General features: G+C 41.8%; 1 protein-coding gene across 2 annotated transcripts in view; it reads left to right on the top strand.

Annotated features, from left to right (window-relative positions):
- Positions 1-18,165, top strand: part of LOC137654972 (serine racemase-like) — an 87,133-nt gene that overhangs the window by 14,030 nt on the left and 54,938 nt on the right. For both annotated transcript variants that reach the window (XR_011046767.1, XM_068388872.1), the window contains exon 4: positions 7,840-7,957. Coding sequence is in view for 1 of the 2 variants with exons in the window: in XM_068388872.1 (XP_068244973.1) it covers positions 7,840-7,957 (118 nt within the window). In the remaining variant the exon portion in view is untranslated. The remainder of the gene's footprint in view (positions 1-7,839; positions 7,958-18,165) is intronic.

Raw genomic sequence — 18,165 nt, 5'->3', positions numbered from 1 at the left:
GGAACGAGGAACAGGAAACGCTCCACATAAACTGCAAGGAGCTACTGGCAGTTCATTTGGCCCTATTGAACTTCAAGTCCCTCCTGCTAGGCAAGGTGGTGGAGGTGAACTCCGACAACACCACAGCCTTGGCTTACATCTCCAAGCAGGGAGGGACCCATTCGAGGAGCCTATACGAGATAGCAAGGGACCTCCTCATTTGGTCAAGAAGTCTAAACCTCACCCTAGTTACGAGGTTCATTCAGGGCAACATGAACGTCTCAGCAGATCGCCTAAGCAGAAGGGATCAGGTCATCCCCACGGAATGGACCCTCCACAAGAGCGTGTGCAACAGACTTTGGACCTTGTGGGGTCAGCCGACAATAGATCTTTTTGCCACCTCCATGACCAAGAGGCTTCCTTTGTACTGTTCCCCAGTTCCAGACCCAGCAGCAGTTCATGTGGATGCTTTTCTGCTGAATTGGTCCCATCTCGACCTTTACGCATTCCCACCGTTCAAGATCATAAACAAAGTCCTTCAGAAGTTCATCTCGCACGAAGGGACACGGCTGACGCTGGTTGCTCCCCTTTGGCCTGCAAGAGAATGGTTCACAGAGGTACTACAATGGCTGGTCGACGTCCCCAGGACTCTCCCTCTAAGAGTGGACCTTCTACGTCAACCTCACGTAGACAGGTTGCACCCAAACCTCCACGCTCTTCGGCTGACTGCCTTCAGACTGTCGAAAGATTCGCTAGAGCTAGAGGCTTTTCGAAGGAGGCAGCCAGTGCGATTGCCAGAGCAAGGAGGGTATCCACTCGTAGAGTCTACCAATCCAAGTGGGAAGTCTTCCGGAGCTGGTGTAGAGCCAATGCAGTTTCCTCTACCAATACCTCTGTAACCCAAATAGCTGACTTCCTATTACATCTAAGGAATGTAAGATCCCTTTCAGCTCCTACGATTAAAGGGTACAGGAGTATGTTGGCTTCAGTTCTCCGCCACAGAGGTTTGGACCTTTCTTCCAACAAGGACCTTCAAGACATCCTTAAGTCTTTTGAGACTTCTAAAGAACGTCGTCTACCCACTCCAGGCTGGAATCTAGACGTAGTCTTAAGGTTCCTTATGTCACCTAGGTTTGAACCTCTCCAGTCAGCTTCCTTCAAGGACCTTACCCTCAAGACTCTTTTTCTCGTCTGCCTTGCAACAGCTAAAAGAGTCAGTGAGGTTCATGCCTTCAGCAAGAACATTGGGTTTACATCCGAATCTGCAACATGTTCTTTACAGCTCGGATTCTTAGCTAAGAATGAACTTCCTTCACGTCCTTGGCCTAGATCGTTTGAAATTCCTAGCCTCTCCAACATGGTAGGTAACGAGCTAGAGAGAGTTCTTTGCCCTGTCAGAGCTCTGAAATATTATCTTAATAGGTCAAAACCTATTCGAGGACAGTCAGAAGCCTTAAGGTGTGCAATCAAGAAACCTTCGAGGCCCATGTCCAAAAACGGGGTTTCGTATTATATAAGGCTTCTGATTAGAGAAGCCCATTCTCACTTGAAGGAGGAAGACCTTGCTTTGCTGAAGGTAAGGACCCACGAAGTGAGAGCCGTAGCCACTTCGATGTCCTTTAATAAAAACCGTTCTCTGCAGAGCATAATGGATGCAACTTATTGGAGGAGCAAGTCAGTGTTTGCATCATTTTATCTTAAAGATGTCCAGTCTCTTTACGAGAACTGCTACACCCTGGGACCATTCGTAGCAGCGAGTGCAGTAGTAGGTGAGGGCTCAGCCACTACATTCCCTTAATCCCATAACCTTTTTTTAACCTTTCTCTTGAATGCTTTTATTGTTGTTTTTATGGTTGTTACGGTAGGCTAAGAAGCCTTCCGCATCCTTTTGATTTGGCGGGTGGTCAATTCATTCTTGAGAAGCGCCTGGGTTAGAGGTTGTGTAGAGGTCCTTTAGTAGGGGTTGCAGCCCTATATACTTTAGCACCTTAGAGTTGATTCAGCCTCCTAAGAGGAACGCTGCGCTCAGTAAGGAAGACGAACTTAATAAAGGCACAGTAACGGTTCAAGTCGACTTCCTTACCAGGTACTTATTATTTCATTGTTATTTTGAGATAACTGATTATATGAAATACGGGATACTTAGCTATCCTTTAGTCTTGTACACTGGTTTTTCACCCACCCCCCTGGGTGTGAATCAGCTACATGATTATCGGGTAAGTTTAATATTGAAAAATGTTATTTTCATTAGTAAAATAAATTTTTGAATATACTTACCCGATAATCATGATTTAATTGACCCACCCTTCCTCCCCATAGAGAACCAGTGGACCGAGGAAAAAGTGAGGTGGCGTCAACAACAAGTACTGTAGTACCTGGCCACAGGTGGCGCTGGTGAGTACACCCCCTTCTAGTATAGTGATAGCTGGCGTATCCCTCCCGTAGAATTCTGTCGGGCAACGGAGTTGACAGCTACATGATTATCGGGTAAGTATATTCAAAAATTTATTTTACTAATGAAAATAACATTTTCAGCAACTTAATGGTAGTTCATTCTATTATTATTATTACTAGCTAAGCTACAACCCTTGTTAAAAAACTGGATGCTACAGGGCCAAGGGCTCCAACAAGGTAAATAGCTCTGCAAGGAATGGAAATAAGGAAAAAATCAACAATATATGAGAAATGACAGTAAATACTATAAAATATCTTAAGATCAGTAAAAACATTAAGATAGATCTGTCGTCCATGAAGAGAGAAGCCTGTCACCCTGTTCATGATTAAAAAACGTTCATTCTCTGTAGAAAGACTCGAGGCAGGAGGTATGTCTTTCTCAGCTCTCTTAGTTGGCTGTTTCTTGGCTTGATCAGTGGGAAGGGACTGTAATGTACTTTGGAAAGACAGTAGGGCTATTGACCCCAGAGTCTTTGGAGAAGTACAAGAGTCTTGTGCTGTCTGGCAGAAAGGGAGTGACCTTCCTTGCTCACCAGTCAGCAAACCATTTGGTTAGCTGGGTTTTAAAGAGAAGTGATCCCTTGGTTTCCATTTTCTCAAAACAAGTTAGCCTAGAAGTAGCTTTGTCGCTTAAGAAGTCGTTGATACGGGTGCTATGTGTCCTTTAAGGAGTACAGTATGTGTGTAGGCAGCGCTGTCTCCTTCAAGGGTCCCAGCCCTTTCAAGGGAACTGGCCAAACCCTCAGGTTCAGCCAAGCCTGTAGTATCGGGATCAAAGACCCCAATCAACAATGCCTGCAACCTCTTCCTGAAAAGAGCCTGGGCATGCACAGCTTTTCCATGCCCTTCTTGAGTGCCCCAATCTGGTTTTTCCATGAAGTGGGAAGAAGGGAGGGAGAAGGAACCTTGGATAGAAGCGTTCCCCGTCTTCCGCTTCTGAGAGTAGCTGGTTGCCTGTCTTGCGAGGCAAAGGCATGTGGCTGAACCTTGGATAATGAATGTCCTTTTGGGAGGGTTAGTTACTACCCTTTCAGGACCGTCAGCCCCCCTATCTCACTTACTGAGAGAGTTCTCCTCCGATCCAGCAACCTTACCAAAAGCCCTGGCCTTGCAGACAAAGGTGAGAGGGATGTTGGAGAAGAATATGCTTGAAGTCGTTCGAGAAGAGTCTCTGGGCTTCTACAGTTGGCTTATCCTGGTGGAGAAGTCAACTGGGGGCAGGAGACTGGTTGTCAACCTCTGCTTTGAACAAGTTTATTCAACAAACAAAGTTCAGTATGGAAACTGTGTGGTCTGTGCTGTCTTCCATCTGAGAGGGAGAGATCATGCTGTCATTGGATCTGAAAGACAACAGTACTTTCAAGTACCTGTACATCAGTCCTCTCAAAAGTGCCTCCGCTTCTCCCTTTATGGTTTGGTGTACAAGTTCAAGACTGTCTTCAGACTGTGTAGGGTTCCCCAGGTGTAAACTTGTGTGTTCACCCTGGTAGCAGCTTGGGCTCATTCACAAAGGATACGTCTGCTGATATATCTCGACAATTGGCTGATCCTGGTCTCATTGGCGAAGCATTTGCTACAGGATCAAGATCAGATTCTTGTAATTTGTCTCGATCTGGGGATTATAATGAACTGGGAGAAATCAAATCTCATTCCCAAGCAGAGGTTGAAGTACTTGGGTATGCTGATAGACATGGTAGCAGCGAGAGTCATACCATTCTAGTTCAAGATACAGTATAAGTACCAGTTTGGCACTGACAGAAGCTTCTCTGCCACTTTTCTTTGCTGGAGAAGCTCTATCCACGTGGATTTTTTCGCCAGGGGTCTCTTCAGTGGTGTTTGAAGGATCACTGGTTAGTCAACAGGGATCCCCTGTTCCATCCTGTTCTGGTGGGACAGGAAGCATAGTCCAATCTTACCTGGCAGCTGAACAAGGAAAACCTCACTATGGGAATCCCACTTGACTGTACACTTCCAGACATGCAACTGTTTTAAGATGCATCGAGGCCTCAAGGTAAAATTCGCACACCTAAAGAGCCTCAGGTGTCTGGTCACAAGAGGAAATGATTCTGCACATCAACATCCCAGAAATGTAAGCAACTTTCTAACTGGGCAAGAATTCCAAGACCATTTGAGGTGGCACATGGTAGTGTTGATGAGCGATAACTCCACTGTAGTGGCCTACATCAACAAGAAAGGAGGCACAGTCTAATGGCCTCTCTGCTAACTGACAAAATGGATGCACGTGTGGGCAACATTCTACACCGTAGAGTTGTTTGCTAGGTACGTTCCGGACAAGATACACTTATTAGCAGATACTGTACTCACAATGCCAGGGGCAGGTTGTTGGGTTAGAGTGGTCCCTCCTCCATGTGTAGTGGAGAGGCTTTGTGCCTCGTGGAGTTCTCTGGGAATCAGCCTGCTTGCCAACAGGTGGAGATTATCCAACATTTCCTCCGAGCAAAAGGCTTTTTGCGAGGCTCTACATAGATGTATGGATGCGTGCAATGATCCTCTACAGCTGTCTACTAGGGGCCATTTTCTGCGATAGATGTTGTAGAAGGGATACTTCTTTGGTCAGAGCAACTCCAGCACAGATCACGGATTTCCTCGTCTTCCTTTAGTCAGAGAAGTGCTTCTCAGCCACGGCTGTCAAAGACTATCACTTGAATTATAGGCATGGTCTATCTACTAAAGTGTATAGACCTCTCCTCATAGGAGTTGTTTATGCTCACGAGAGGCTGTGATCAGTCTTGCCCACCCCTGGCCTTCAGGCCCCCAGAGTGGGACTTGACCCTTGTTTTCAAACCTCTTACATATACCCAGTATGAGCCTTTAAGGAGGTCATAAATAAAAAAATTGACTTTCAATACTGTCTTTTTACTAACCTTAACATCGGTGAAGAAAGTAGGCGTGTTGCACTGTCGCATATTTAGTCACTCACGCTGAGAGGGGAAGGTGGTTTCCTTTAGTTTTGTGCCAGAGTTTGTGACAAAAACCTAGAACCTGTCAGCGTGTGACCCCAGGTTTGAGACCTTCTCCATCCCCTTTTTACGTAAAGCGTCCATTGGTGATCAAGAGAATATGCTTTTATGTCCTGTGAGGGCTCTGCGGTGCTATCTGAAAAGTACAGCCTGAGTTACATTAACTTTTCATTACCACTGGCAGGACCAAGAAAGAGGTGTCAAGGAATGCAATCTCCTTCTGGCTTCATGAGGCAATCAAGACAGTGCATGTCTAGACAGCTGAGAGAGTCGAGGTACCACCAAGGACCAGAGCTCACGAAGTCAGGCTGATAGGCCCCAACCCTAGCCTTCAAAAGAAACCTATCAGTAGGTCAGGTGCTGAAGGCTAGGTTCTGGAAGTGTCAAATCACCTTCATGGTCTTTTACTACTAGGAGTATACTCACAAGTTCTTTGGTACCTTTGTGCTTTTATAGCTATCCCAGGTCCCACACAGGATAGGAAGCATCTTGTCTTTAGTAATGTGCTAATGTAAGTCTGGAATGAATGGTAGAATAACTGGCTTTTGTCCTTCATTTTTTCTGTTCCTTCTCTTGGAGACAGAGCAATTGAAACATTACATGCTGGATCTGATCAAGTATTAAACACTTCCTCTGAAGAATCATAACCTTCCAGTTTTGGTTATAGGGGACTTCCAACCTTTTGAGAAGTGAGTCTCATGAATTAAAGGACGAATGTTTGTATGGCGTGTAGGAACAACTAAAAAACTTTCAGTAATTTGAATTTATCCTTGCCATACAAACCTAAGTCCTTTAATCTGACCTCTTTCCTTAACAACCCCTTACATTCTGGGCCGAATGATCAAAAATGACTCTGACGGGGGGTGGTCCTGGCGGTGCTAGGACAATTCGGTCCCGGACAATTCGGTCCCGGGCAATTCGGTCCCGGACAGTTCGGTCCCGGACAATTCGGTACTAGGACAATTCGGTAGCAGGACAATTTGGTACCAGGTTGGTCATTTTTTAAAATGTCTAAATCAGGAAAATATGATATTTCTATATTACATATTATGAACTATTTATATATAATATTACCTAAATACCTAACTACTTAGTTTCGTTATTCAGTAGTTGTTTACAAATAACTTAAACAATCCACCTAACTACTTTATTATTTAAACGATTAGTTTGGTTATCCCCTTGGTTTAAAGAAAAAAATATAAACAAAACGACTTTATTAGTTTCTTTATTCCAGAATTTTTAGTCTAGCTTCACCCATCATTCACACAATGAAGTCTTGCAACTGCATACAGTCGGAAAAGGGAAAAACAAAATTAGTTGATAAGGAAAACTGCGTGTACCAAAAACATGAAGAAAATACTGATGGTACGAAGATGAGATATTCAGTCTTAAATTGAGATGTTTTATAGCCTTAGCATTTTTACCTTTAAATCAGGTTGCGGATGCCTTTGATGAATTGGTTGATGATGATGATATCCCTCAACCTATTGTCTCTTATTTTGAAAATTCATATATTCATATTCATATATTCGAATTACAAATGCTACGAAACGGGGATGAATCAGTAAAAAAAAAAAAGTACAGGGATGGTGACAAGCGTATCATTCATCTATTACAGAGGTATAATCAAGCAGAGAGAATGCAGTTCCTTAAAGCAATCGCTCATAATATTGAAGTTTAAATCTTTTATATATGCTTTTAACGACAAGAAATGTATAGTTTTTACTATTTTGTTTTTATATACATACTTTTAACGTAAGAAGTGTATGGTTTTTACTGTTTTATTTTTTATATAATAAAGAAACTAAAAAAGTATTTTTTTTTATTTATCGCACAAATAAGGATAAATCAATTAGATTTTTTTATATCTATACTAACATAAACAAAAATTTTCTGTTAAAAGTAATGCTTAGAACTGATAAGAATTTGAGAAACGAAAAAAATTGGAAAAATACTGGTTATTCATATTATAAGAATCAATTGGTACCGAATTGTCCTGGTACCGAATTGCCCGGGACCGAATTATCCAGGACCGAATTGTCCGGGAACGAATTGTCCGGGACCGAATTGTCCGGACACCGGTCCTGGCTTCTCACCCCTCTCTCTCACCAGTCAGATAACTGCTAATTATCCAACTTTAATGACTGATTCCAACTGACATTGAAGTAATCTTCCTAAAGGACTCAGATTTATAAAGCTAGGGAAAATAAAATTACTTTGAAAAATTTGTTATTTTTCATTAGTGTCAATTATGTTGTTATTAGTACAAGTGTAATTTTATTTAACTTAAAATCATACTCGCTATTCTAAAGATTTTGATTAATATCTTGAGTATATTTAGATATAGCAGGGCAGTAAATTATAGCTATAACAATACAGCTTTTCAAACTTCCTTATCAATTATATTATGAACTTACTATTTCAGAGTGTGCAGGCTTAAGTTGTAGTGTTGTAATACCCCATGATGCCCCAAAAATCAAGTGTGATGCCATACGTGAGTATGGAGCAGAGGTGATTTTTTGTGAGCCTTCATATACATCCAGGTAAAAATTTTGCAAGTAATTTAAAATAAAATAAATGCTTTAAAATCAGTCAGTCTGCTGTGATGAAGACCATATTAAGAAATATCCACTGGGAAATAAAGTTTTTCAGAATGATTGTGTACAGTACTGTAAAAAATTCCATATGACTGCAGAACTGTCATCAAATGTCTCATCAAGTGGAACCTATTAAATTTCATCAAATGATATAGTCATTCTAATGGCCGTCAAAAATTTGTTTAAATATTGATTGAAGCCCCATGGTTTTTTTTTTCTATCTACAAAAGCAAAACCTCTTAGATTTTTAGGTGGGCTTGAGAGTGACTAAGATGGAGCGACCTAAGCAAGCGCATTTCCACACTCATATTAGACTTTGTGTGAATTTATAATGCGAAGTGGACGTTCTCTAGATCTATGGATTCCATGAAGCCAACTAATATAATGAATATCTTGACCTTTTGGACATTCTCCATTCTTGAAAGTATTTTTCTGGTGAACTTATAATTGTTCCTACACGGATACAAATCCTCATCATTTAAATGGGGTAAGCTTTTGGTGCATTTTGTTACGACCATATAAAGGAAATCATGTGGGTAAAGCAACAATGCATTGTTGCACCTGTTCTCACCTGCACCTCGGCGAGGCAGTGCTGGCATAAACGCAGCAACTTAGCTTTTGGTCGCCACGACACTCGAATGTCTCTCTTGGTGCTTTGTTTGAAATTGTTACTCTGCTTTTCAAAATAAGTGTTAAACTAGTGTTTATGAGAACCTGTGATGGTCTTCAAGGTCATTCTTGCAGTACCTTTAGAGCTGCGTAGAGATTGATTCTCATTCCTTGTGTGCTACGTGCAGGGGAAAAAGTACAACAGTTGTAAAAAGAAGAAAAGTAAATGGGATAGCTCTCTGCAACAGCTTCCTCCTCAGTACAGTATATGGAAAGAAGCTGAAATATTCTATGTCAAGCCCTGAACTTGTCTGATCCTTTGTTATAGGAGTTTTCTGGAACACTGATATTGAAGGAGGACGGCCAGTCATTTGTTCATGAATTTTTGTATTTGGTATCTCCTGCCCTCCTTAGTGAGGTGAGGGATAACATGAGTGGTCATGATCCCATAGCATTAGCTGCTTTAGAAACTGAGGATAATACAATACCTCAGTACAGTAGAAGGGCCTCTAATTTTACTGGAATTTGAGTACTTTACTCGTTCTCCTTCATCTCCAATGAGTGTTTTGAGTTATAAACAGTTGATTATGGATGTGGGGATTCAAGGAAATTTCTTGCTAGTCCCAGAAATCTCTCCTTTGTAGGTAAGGAAAGTGTCCCCAGCATACGTCACAAATCTATGAGTGGCCAAAATTTGTCTCCCATTACACCTAGGGTTTTTGTGTATTCATACTATTTGCCATTGAGAGCTTCTCAAGAACAATCTCCTCCTGGGACCTCACAGGCTACAGGGTCCTACAAATGAAAATTCCCCCTAAAAAGAGGTAGCAAAACAGACTTCCCCTAAAAAGTCAGTACAGTAAGCTTCTCTGGTACCCTACTAGGTTTCACAGAGTCAGCATCTCCAAACAGGTAAGTAATGTCTCCTCTTAAGAAAGCATCTAATCAAAATGACCAATGATTTTTGTCTTATCACCCTGGTGCTGGTGCTAACCTAGCAGTGTATCAGTAGTCCCTCAAACAACCTCTGTTTACGCTTCCTCATAAATCTACGGGAAAGCGGTCACAAGTGTTTCCACACGAATGCCCCGTGTGTCCTAATACAGTGCGTGTGGCCCACCTGAATGCGCCACCACTGATATGTACTCGCCTGTTTGCGTGCCACCATTACTCGTACACTCGTATACATAATTCTCAAATGATGTCCTCCCCAGTATCCTCTCTAGAGAATTATAGATCTGATCCTCCTAATTATGAGGAAAAATTTATTTTTGGAGGGTAGACCTTAGCCTCCATCTAACGACAGGAAACGAGATAGGGAATTCTATCATCCCTTCCCATAAATCATTCATTCTACCTCACAACACCTCATGTCACAAGTGCAAAAATGCCATAGGACTAGTTCCAATGTGATAACTTTTCTCACCATAGAAATAGACCAAATGAAAACTACAGAAATGATTATAGATTTCCAAAATCTAATCCCCAGCATTCATTGGCCAAAAAGGAGCAAAAAACCTCGCTTCCTCTGCCATCTTATGAAACAATATTGCCAGAAAGGGACTATTATTATGATATTCATCCAGAGCTTCCTCACAAACCTCTGATTATACACTGGATATGCAGCAGGAACATTAAGACAAATCAGAAAGGAATAAAAGTACTAAACTTATTCCTAAGAGGGAACCTACCCGACTAGTGTCCGGGCTTATACATATATCCTCTGGCCTTTCACCCCTGATAGTGATAGAAGACTCTACGGAGTCACCTACTCATCCAGAAACCTCTGATGTGACAGGTGTTGCTCCTCTTGAAGTCCTAGTCTCAGGCCTCATCCGCCGTATTAACGGCCTTGGTGAACCCCCTCGTACTCCTGTAGTAAGGAGATCTCTTATTGATAGATTCTCTCCAAAATCTCAAAGTACCCATCATAAATCTGATATTCCCTTATCTAACCAAGCTAAGAATACCTTAGTTTTACTGAACAAACAGATTTCAGATGCAGAAATCTCCCTGAAATCAAGCAGATTGTTAATGTTACTTCTGCCTGTACTTTTCCTCTAGCATAAGTTTTACATGCTGACAGAAGCACACCCTAACCCCTTGCCTATTGACTCAGACTTGGTAGCCCTTATACCGGGTATCCCCTATGAATGGCTAATCCATCAAACAGCTGCCTTTTTTGCAATGTGATGGTAGAACCGAGATGATGCTTCTGTGTCAACCTTCCAAGTCTGCTCCTGGCTGGACAAGTGGTCGGGAGCAGTGTCTTATTATGCAGCATCCGAGAACCTTTCGAACACTGATGTGTGGAAGCAGTAAAAAGAACTAGTATGATCTGGGGCAAAAACTCTGGTTTTTACTCTACCAGTGTGTTTTTATCTGGGGCAATTGTGTTCTTAAAAGGAGGGACGCCATCTCGACTAAGTTCACTCAATAAATGATAGTTAGACACTGAGGCTGAGGAATACGGTTATTATAGACCACCCAATCTCTTTCCAGCTTCAGAAGTGGAAAAATCTAGCTAGGCATCCTTTTGAGATGAGTAGCTGCATCATGCTTCTCGGCTCCTCCTCCCACCCTGCCTAGACCATCCCCAATGAAACAGGCTCCCAGCATCCTCTACTTCCTAGACCAGACCACGCTCAATAATTCAAGACAGTCATATCCCTCGGCTTCCATTTGACTAAGAGGCAGTCACTTTTTTAGGAGGAACTGAGGATGTAGAGGTACCCAGTAGGGACGGCAGGCCTCCCAACTTACCAGTAGTTGGGGGCATGCCTAAAAAAGTCATTGGATGAGGTGGCAGGCTTGCAAGAAGTGCTAAAGATGATGGAGAAGACTGCTATTGAAGAAGTCTTAGTTAGATCTCCAGGTTTCTTCAGCAGTCTTTTCCTAGTGGAGAAACTGAAGGGAGGCTGGAGAGCCATCATAGAACTTCCTCTCTTGAACCAGTTCATCTTTCTGACCCGGTTCATGTCAAAAACTCTAACTATAAATATCCAGGCAGTTTATCAGAACAACTTCCTATTGTCCTTATACCTGCAGGACGCATACTTCCAGATTATAGACCACCCGAGATCCAGGAATGGTGTGCAGTTCTCCTTCCGAGGAAAAATTTACCCATTCAAAGTGCTATCTTGGCCCATCATCAGCTCCACAGGACTTCATGCTAGTCTCTTTTTGGTCACATGCAATGGGAATAAGACTTACTACCTTACCTATACAACTGGCTATTACTGGCGACCCTCCATCTGCTCTATTAAGAATTCCACTGGAATTTGACCTCTCCTGGTGGATCAAACAGGAGAATCTGTTCGCCGGCACACCTCCAGACTTCCTCTTGTTCTTTAATGTTTCTCAGCAAGGGTGGGGAGGCCACCTTCAAAAGGAAAGAGTTTCAGGATATGGACACAGGAGTATAAGTTGTTCTGTATAAACTACTTGGAAATGAAAATGGCATACTTAACGTTACTCCACTTCCAGAATACTGTACCCACAAGGGTCACTCTAGTTTTGATTAGCAACAGCATGACTGTGGTGACATACATTAACAAGCAAGGAGGCTCGATATCTTGCCTCCTTTGCCAATTGGCGGTTGGGATGCAAAAATGGGTGTAGGTGAACCCTGTCCAACTCTCAGCCCATTTCCTCCCAGAAAAAGGAATGTAATAGCAGACTATGAGCGGACTATGGACAATAATTGGCTCAGAATGGTCATTAAATCTTCAAGGGCAAGGGTTTTCCTGACTTTGTGGGGTTCCCCGATCATAGATATGTTTGCAACACCTGAACCACAAACTAGCAGTGTATCGTTCACCCATCCCAGACACAGTGGCAGCAGTGGAGGATGCATTCCAACACCCTTGGATAGTATGGACATCTACACCTCCCCCGTTCTGCCTGATCCGTCAGGTTTTGAACAAAATCAGAGGAACACTAGTATTGCCGAGGTGGCCTGAAGTGAAGTGGTACCCAGATCTTCTAGATCTGTTCATAGAAGCACCAACAGAGCTTCCAGAATGACCAAAGCATCTTCGATAGCCTCACACGTAAAGGTTTTGCAAAACAGTTCATTGCCTGTCTCCTCATGGCTGGAGGTTATCTAGCATCTCTTCCAAAGGAAGGGCTTTTCAAGACCAACTGCTAAGCCACTTTAAGGATACCTCTGCAAGTCCTCTGCAGCAGTCTATCAGGCAAAGTGGTCCTTGTTCAATGATTTGTGTCATCTAAGGGATATTGCTCCACTCAAGGCCACTTCCCCGGATTTAGGACTTCTTAGTTTTCATATGGAAGGAGAAACTTTTTTAGTTAGTGCTGTGAAAGGTTATCGCTCAGCCTTAAGCCAGATGTTTAAACTGAAGGAAATTAACCTCTTCTCCTTGTGGGAATGTTCAGCCTTAGTCAAAAGTTTTGAACAGTCTTATCCCACTGGGTAAATCAGACTCCCAACTTGGAGTGTGATAAAGATTCTAAGGTCCCTAAAGAGAACACCTTTTAAATCACTCTGTAAAGCCATGGACAGAAACCTAATATTGAAAATAGTTTACCTCCTTATCCTAGCATCATCAAAGCAGGTAAGTGAGCTTCACTGTTTGTCTTATCTTATGTTCCACTCTAAGGGATGAAGAGATTCATCATTCTCCTTTGTATGTGAAATCATAGCTAAGACCCAGATTCCATTTATTTGTGACAATTGATTTGACTCCTCCATTTCATCACTTGGATGATTTACTACAGTGTCCAGTTAGAGCAGTCCATCTTTATTTAAAGAGGACTTGGCTTGCCATTTTGTTACAGTCATACCTCCCTTCACGGAAGAATCTGCTTGCGAAATTTTCAAGCTGCGAAACGAGATGTGAATATTTTTGACTCACTTTGCGAAAAATGTTCATGTTAAGAAAAGAGATTTACCAGCCTGGCCAAGAAGAAAACAGTCATCCATTAAAAAAAGTTGAAGAAGGGGTAACTATAATAATACAGTACATATGTTACTGTATATTTTGTATATGTATAGTATTGTACTATTTTTCATTTATTATTACATTATGTTCTAATAACTACTTAATTTACTGGTATTAACCATTCAAATGTATTTGGCTGTACAGTATTTCATTGTGGTTATACTGTAGCTTTATTATAAGATTTAATGTGGTGTTTTGTAGGGTTTGGAACGAATAAGGCCATTTACATGTAAACTGCGACTCACAACACGAAAAATTCACTTTACAAAAGCCACTCCAGAACGAATTAATTTCGTGTTGTGGGGCATTACTGTATTTCCAACCTGTTTGTCAGTACCGGATGGAAGGCAAATGAGAGTAACCAAGAATACAGTACAATCTCATTTTGGTTACAAGAGATTATAATGAGAGCTTATAAATCTTCAGGAGAGCTGTCTACCGGGGGTCCTCCTAGAGCTCATGATATCTGTGGTGTTACCGCAGCCATAGCGTTCGGCAAGAACCACTTGGTATCGCAGGTACTTGAAACAGGAGTCTAGAAGAGGAAGACTACCTTTACTGTTCACTATTTGAAAGATTGCTCCCACAGTTCCTTAAACACTTTAGTCAGGCCCTGTAGTGGCTGCTCGACAGTTGGTGTAGAGACTGTGCTCCTGCAGGACAACTAGCCTTGTGTCACATCATCAGTTGCTTCTAATAATGTCTGGTGTGTGAGGTAGACAAGAGAGACCTTCCTCTTCCCTGGTTCTTGATCCTGTGGAAGTATTAACACTGGTGGACACTGAAGCAGGTGAGCACACCTCTGTGAATCATATCTTACAAAAATTAACTGTCATTTATAGTACATATTATTGAATGTTCTAAAGCAAATATTTTTTCGTTGGGTGACAACACTGTCACTCACCTTCATGTCTCATGAGGAATTTTAGGCATGCCCCTGATTCATGTCAGAGCTGGGCATGACCTATGGATCAGCAGTCAAGCAAACAAGCTATAATTGTCGCTGGGGACCTCCACCCACCTGAGGAAGACTCCCCATTTAAATAATGAGGGTTTGTATTGGCGTAGGAACAAACTACAAATTTTGGAAATAATTTGTTTTCTGGGTCGACCTGTGACGGCGGCGAAAAAGTCCTTCTTTGTACTTTTTCTGATATAAATCTTCCAAATATACCAGAGAAAATTAAAAGCATGGAATGCAGAGGTTACAACCCTCGCGCGAGCACCTTGTTGGTGTCGTATATCTAACAAGGGCGTTTGTAAAACACTATTCACAGGCTGTCTTCCATTTAGATAATCCCTTCATCAAAGGGGGAGGGCCGTGACAGGCCCTAGAGAATACAGTTGGGTTACCCTACCGACACCTACCACTCGCGCTCACCAGGTCATCCTTCTGATTTGGAACTTGCATACAAGTTGAGTTTTTTGGGCACTGTTTTTTCGAAGAGTTTCTCGTTATTTCAACATGACTGACGTTGCTACTTCACCCTTACCAATGTTAAGTACCATAGTTTGTTTTGGCAGCTTTTGACAGTACCGGGCATTTGTTCTGTTTCCAATATGGTGGTTTTTAGTTTTGGAAGCGATTGTCCTGCCGAGGTATCGGCAGCCATTTTGGGTTATGTTCGCTTCGGTAAATATTCTAGTTATTTTTGCCCATCTGGTACTCTGTCATCTAGGTTATATCACTTACGTTTTATGGCCTTTTTGTGTTATCATTAATTTTTATTAGTTTTTACTATGGTATTTATTTGCTTGCAAGTCCAATTTGGACCTACGAAGAATAGCGAATTAAAGTTTAGCGATTTAGTCTGTTAGTTTGTACTCGCCTCAGAGGCTTCGATTTAGACTATATCCTTGTTTATTTGTTACGTTGTCGTTATTCTTCGTTCTTGGTTATTACAATTACTAAGAAAAGCAATCAATTTTATTAATTTTCTTGTTTTATTGTGTGATGTTAGTTTTTTATTATGTAACCTTGAGAGCGAAAACAGAGACTGCTCGTTCCCTGTTCTACAGATATGAGTTATCCTTCTCTCGTTTTCTTTGTTAGCTCGAGTAAGAGAGGTGAATTTCCCGTTCTCCGTTTTTATACGATCACGAGTTATTCAGGCCTCCTCTTAGTATCAGAGTTGATGATAGTACGTTTAATATTATAAACGTTTTTATTGATGTGGTTACTGTTAATATAGCTAGCACTATTAATAGGTACGTTAGTGTATGAGTCATTAATTGGGGTCGTTTTATACCGACACCCTTAGCTCCGCCTTGAGTTATGCTTATCTCCGCCTTGAGTTATGCTCCGCTATAATGGATACTCATTGGGTGAGAACTAGTTAACGTACAGGAGCAGATTTTTGGAGTGCAACGGTGAAATCCGGCACTCGGACTCCGGCTGAAGCCTTTTACACACGAACCTTTGTCATGTTTGATCATAATTACACCGTTACGGCCGGCTTCACGGGAGATAACACAATCATTCATTGAGGTTAATGTTATCGTACCGGGGACGGTCACGATGTCACGGTGACGGGCCTTTGCTACCGGATCTCCGGTACAAACAGAGATCAAGCAGACGGCCAGAACCGGAGTTAACAATGTGATACCGATGAAGACTTCACAGTTTCATTATTACGGTCCCTTTTTCATCGAATCTCCGGCTTCACTGGAGATAACACAAACATTCAGTATTAGAGAATGTTATCGTACCGCTGAGGATCACGTTTTCACGATGACGGACCTTTGTCACTAGTTCTCCGTTACAAACAGAGATCAATCAGACGATCAGAATCAGGGTATGAACCCTTTTTCATGAATAATCACAATATCGTTATTACGATCCTTTTCATCGAATCTCCGGCTTAACCGGATATCGTACAGGCGATCAGCATTGAGGTTAATATTAGTTTTCCTCTGGTGTTCACGTTGTCACTATGACGGACCTTTGTACCAGGGATTGTTACCGGAGCTCCGGTACAGACAGAGATCACTCAGACCACGGGTGGCCAATCTCTTGTTTTGCTGTAAAGGAAAGGATTTAACATGAATACAAAGTAAACTGTACTTACTTTAATGCCACTTTGAATTTGCGTTGGTAATATTCATTAGCTATTCTTGAAAGTCCTAATAAAAATATATGAACATAACTATGCCTATATTTATGCATATATTTAATTCTAACTATGTATAAATATGGATAAATATCCATACAACATCGTGTTCAAATAGAAATAAATTGATTATGCCTATATTTATGCATTTTCAATTCTAACTATGCCTAAATATGAATAAATATCCATACAACATAGTGTTCAAATAGAAATAAATTGATTGTGCCTATATTTGTGCATATTCAATTCTAACTATACCTAAATATGAATAAATATTCATACAACATCGTGTTCAAATAGAAATAAATTGATTATGCCTATATTTATGCATATTCAATTCTAACTATGCCTAAATATGAATAAATATCCATACAACATAGTGTTCAAATAGAAATAAGTTTCCACTCAGTACTGGGAACCGAACGTTGGCCCCTTCTAATGAAGGGCCGGGTCGAGACCAACCATGCCATGAGAGGCTATCTACTGTTCCTTGAAACTCTGGTCAGTGAACAGATGAATCAATAGAATACTAATAGCCAGTAAATAATGTTAGACCCGGTTCTGAACGTCTTGAGTCAGGGGTGGCCAACCTGTGGCGAATGCGCCAACAGTGTCACATTTCATGAATACAAGTGTCGAACTATATCCCAAAAGATAGTACATTAAATGACTTTTCTTTAAAATTGATTTTTATGAGTTATACAGCTGATCCCAGCCTGTGAATAGGATCACTAACCAAAGTTCAAGGAACATCCAGACTTATGTCCCCTTCCTGTTACAGAAGGTTCGCCTACATGGTTCCCGTCAGGATGATGATGAATCTCTCTGGCCTGCAAGAGAGGCTCTCCGCCCTTGGGTATCAAGGTTGGGAAGAAATGCTCCATCTAGAGGTCCCTATCTCCTCAGAGTGTCCTCTCTAAGGTTGGACGACGACCCCATGGACGGGCAGGTAGGTGGGGATGAGTTTTGAGCCTTCAGCTTTGCAATTACCTACGTCACCGACCTAGGACCCTTAATGGATCCTGATGTCCCTTAATGGATCCTGATGTTCATGTTACCCTGCATAAACCGTAACTGCTAAAAGCAACACATTCTAGGGAAAACCAAGGGGCTATGACGGAGCTCAAAAGTATGGTGGTGAGTCGGATCCGTTCAGGAACTCGGAAGTTTCCCCCTACAGCCCCAGGCATATCGAAGTAACCTCCTTCGATAAAAACAACGCATAGAGATTTGCCTTACATGTTCCATATATAGATGGTACCATAAATCTGGATGTCATAGACGTCCTCCCTCTGGGGACCTAGATTTTACTCCCAGGTACTAGAATTCCCGTTCAACGGATTCGTTCGATTGAAAGAGATTGCCTTGGTTAGGTTAGACAAGGTACCGAAGGTAACAGTATTATTTCCTAAAGGGCAGGCCCAATCTGTCTGGACCAGGATGGTGTCAGTCTGGGGGGTACGATAATTCC

The sequence above is a fragment of the Palaemon carinicauda genome, chromosome 16, assembly GCF_036898095.1.
Source record: "Palaemon carinicauda isolate YSFRI2023 chromosome 16, ASM3689809v2, whole genome shotgun sequence".
Classification (NCBI taxonomy): domain Eukaryota; kingdom Metazoa; phylum Arthropoda; class Malacostraca; order Decapoda; family Palaemonidae; genus Palaemon; species Palaemon carinicauda.
The sequence above is the reverse complement of the archived record's forward strand: the minus strand, read 5'-3'. Positions and strand labels throughout refer to the sequence as shown.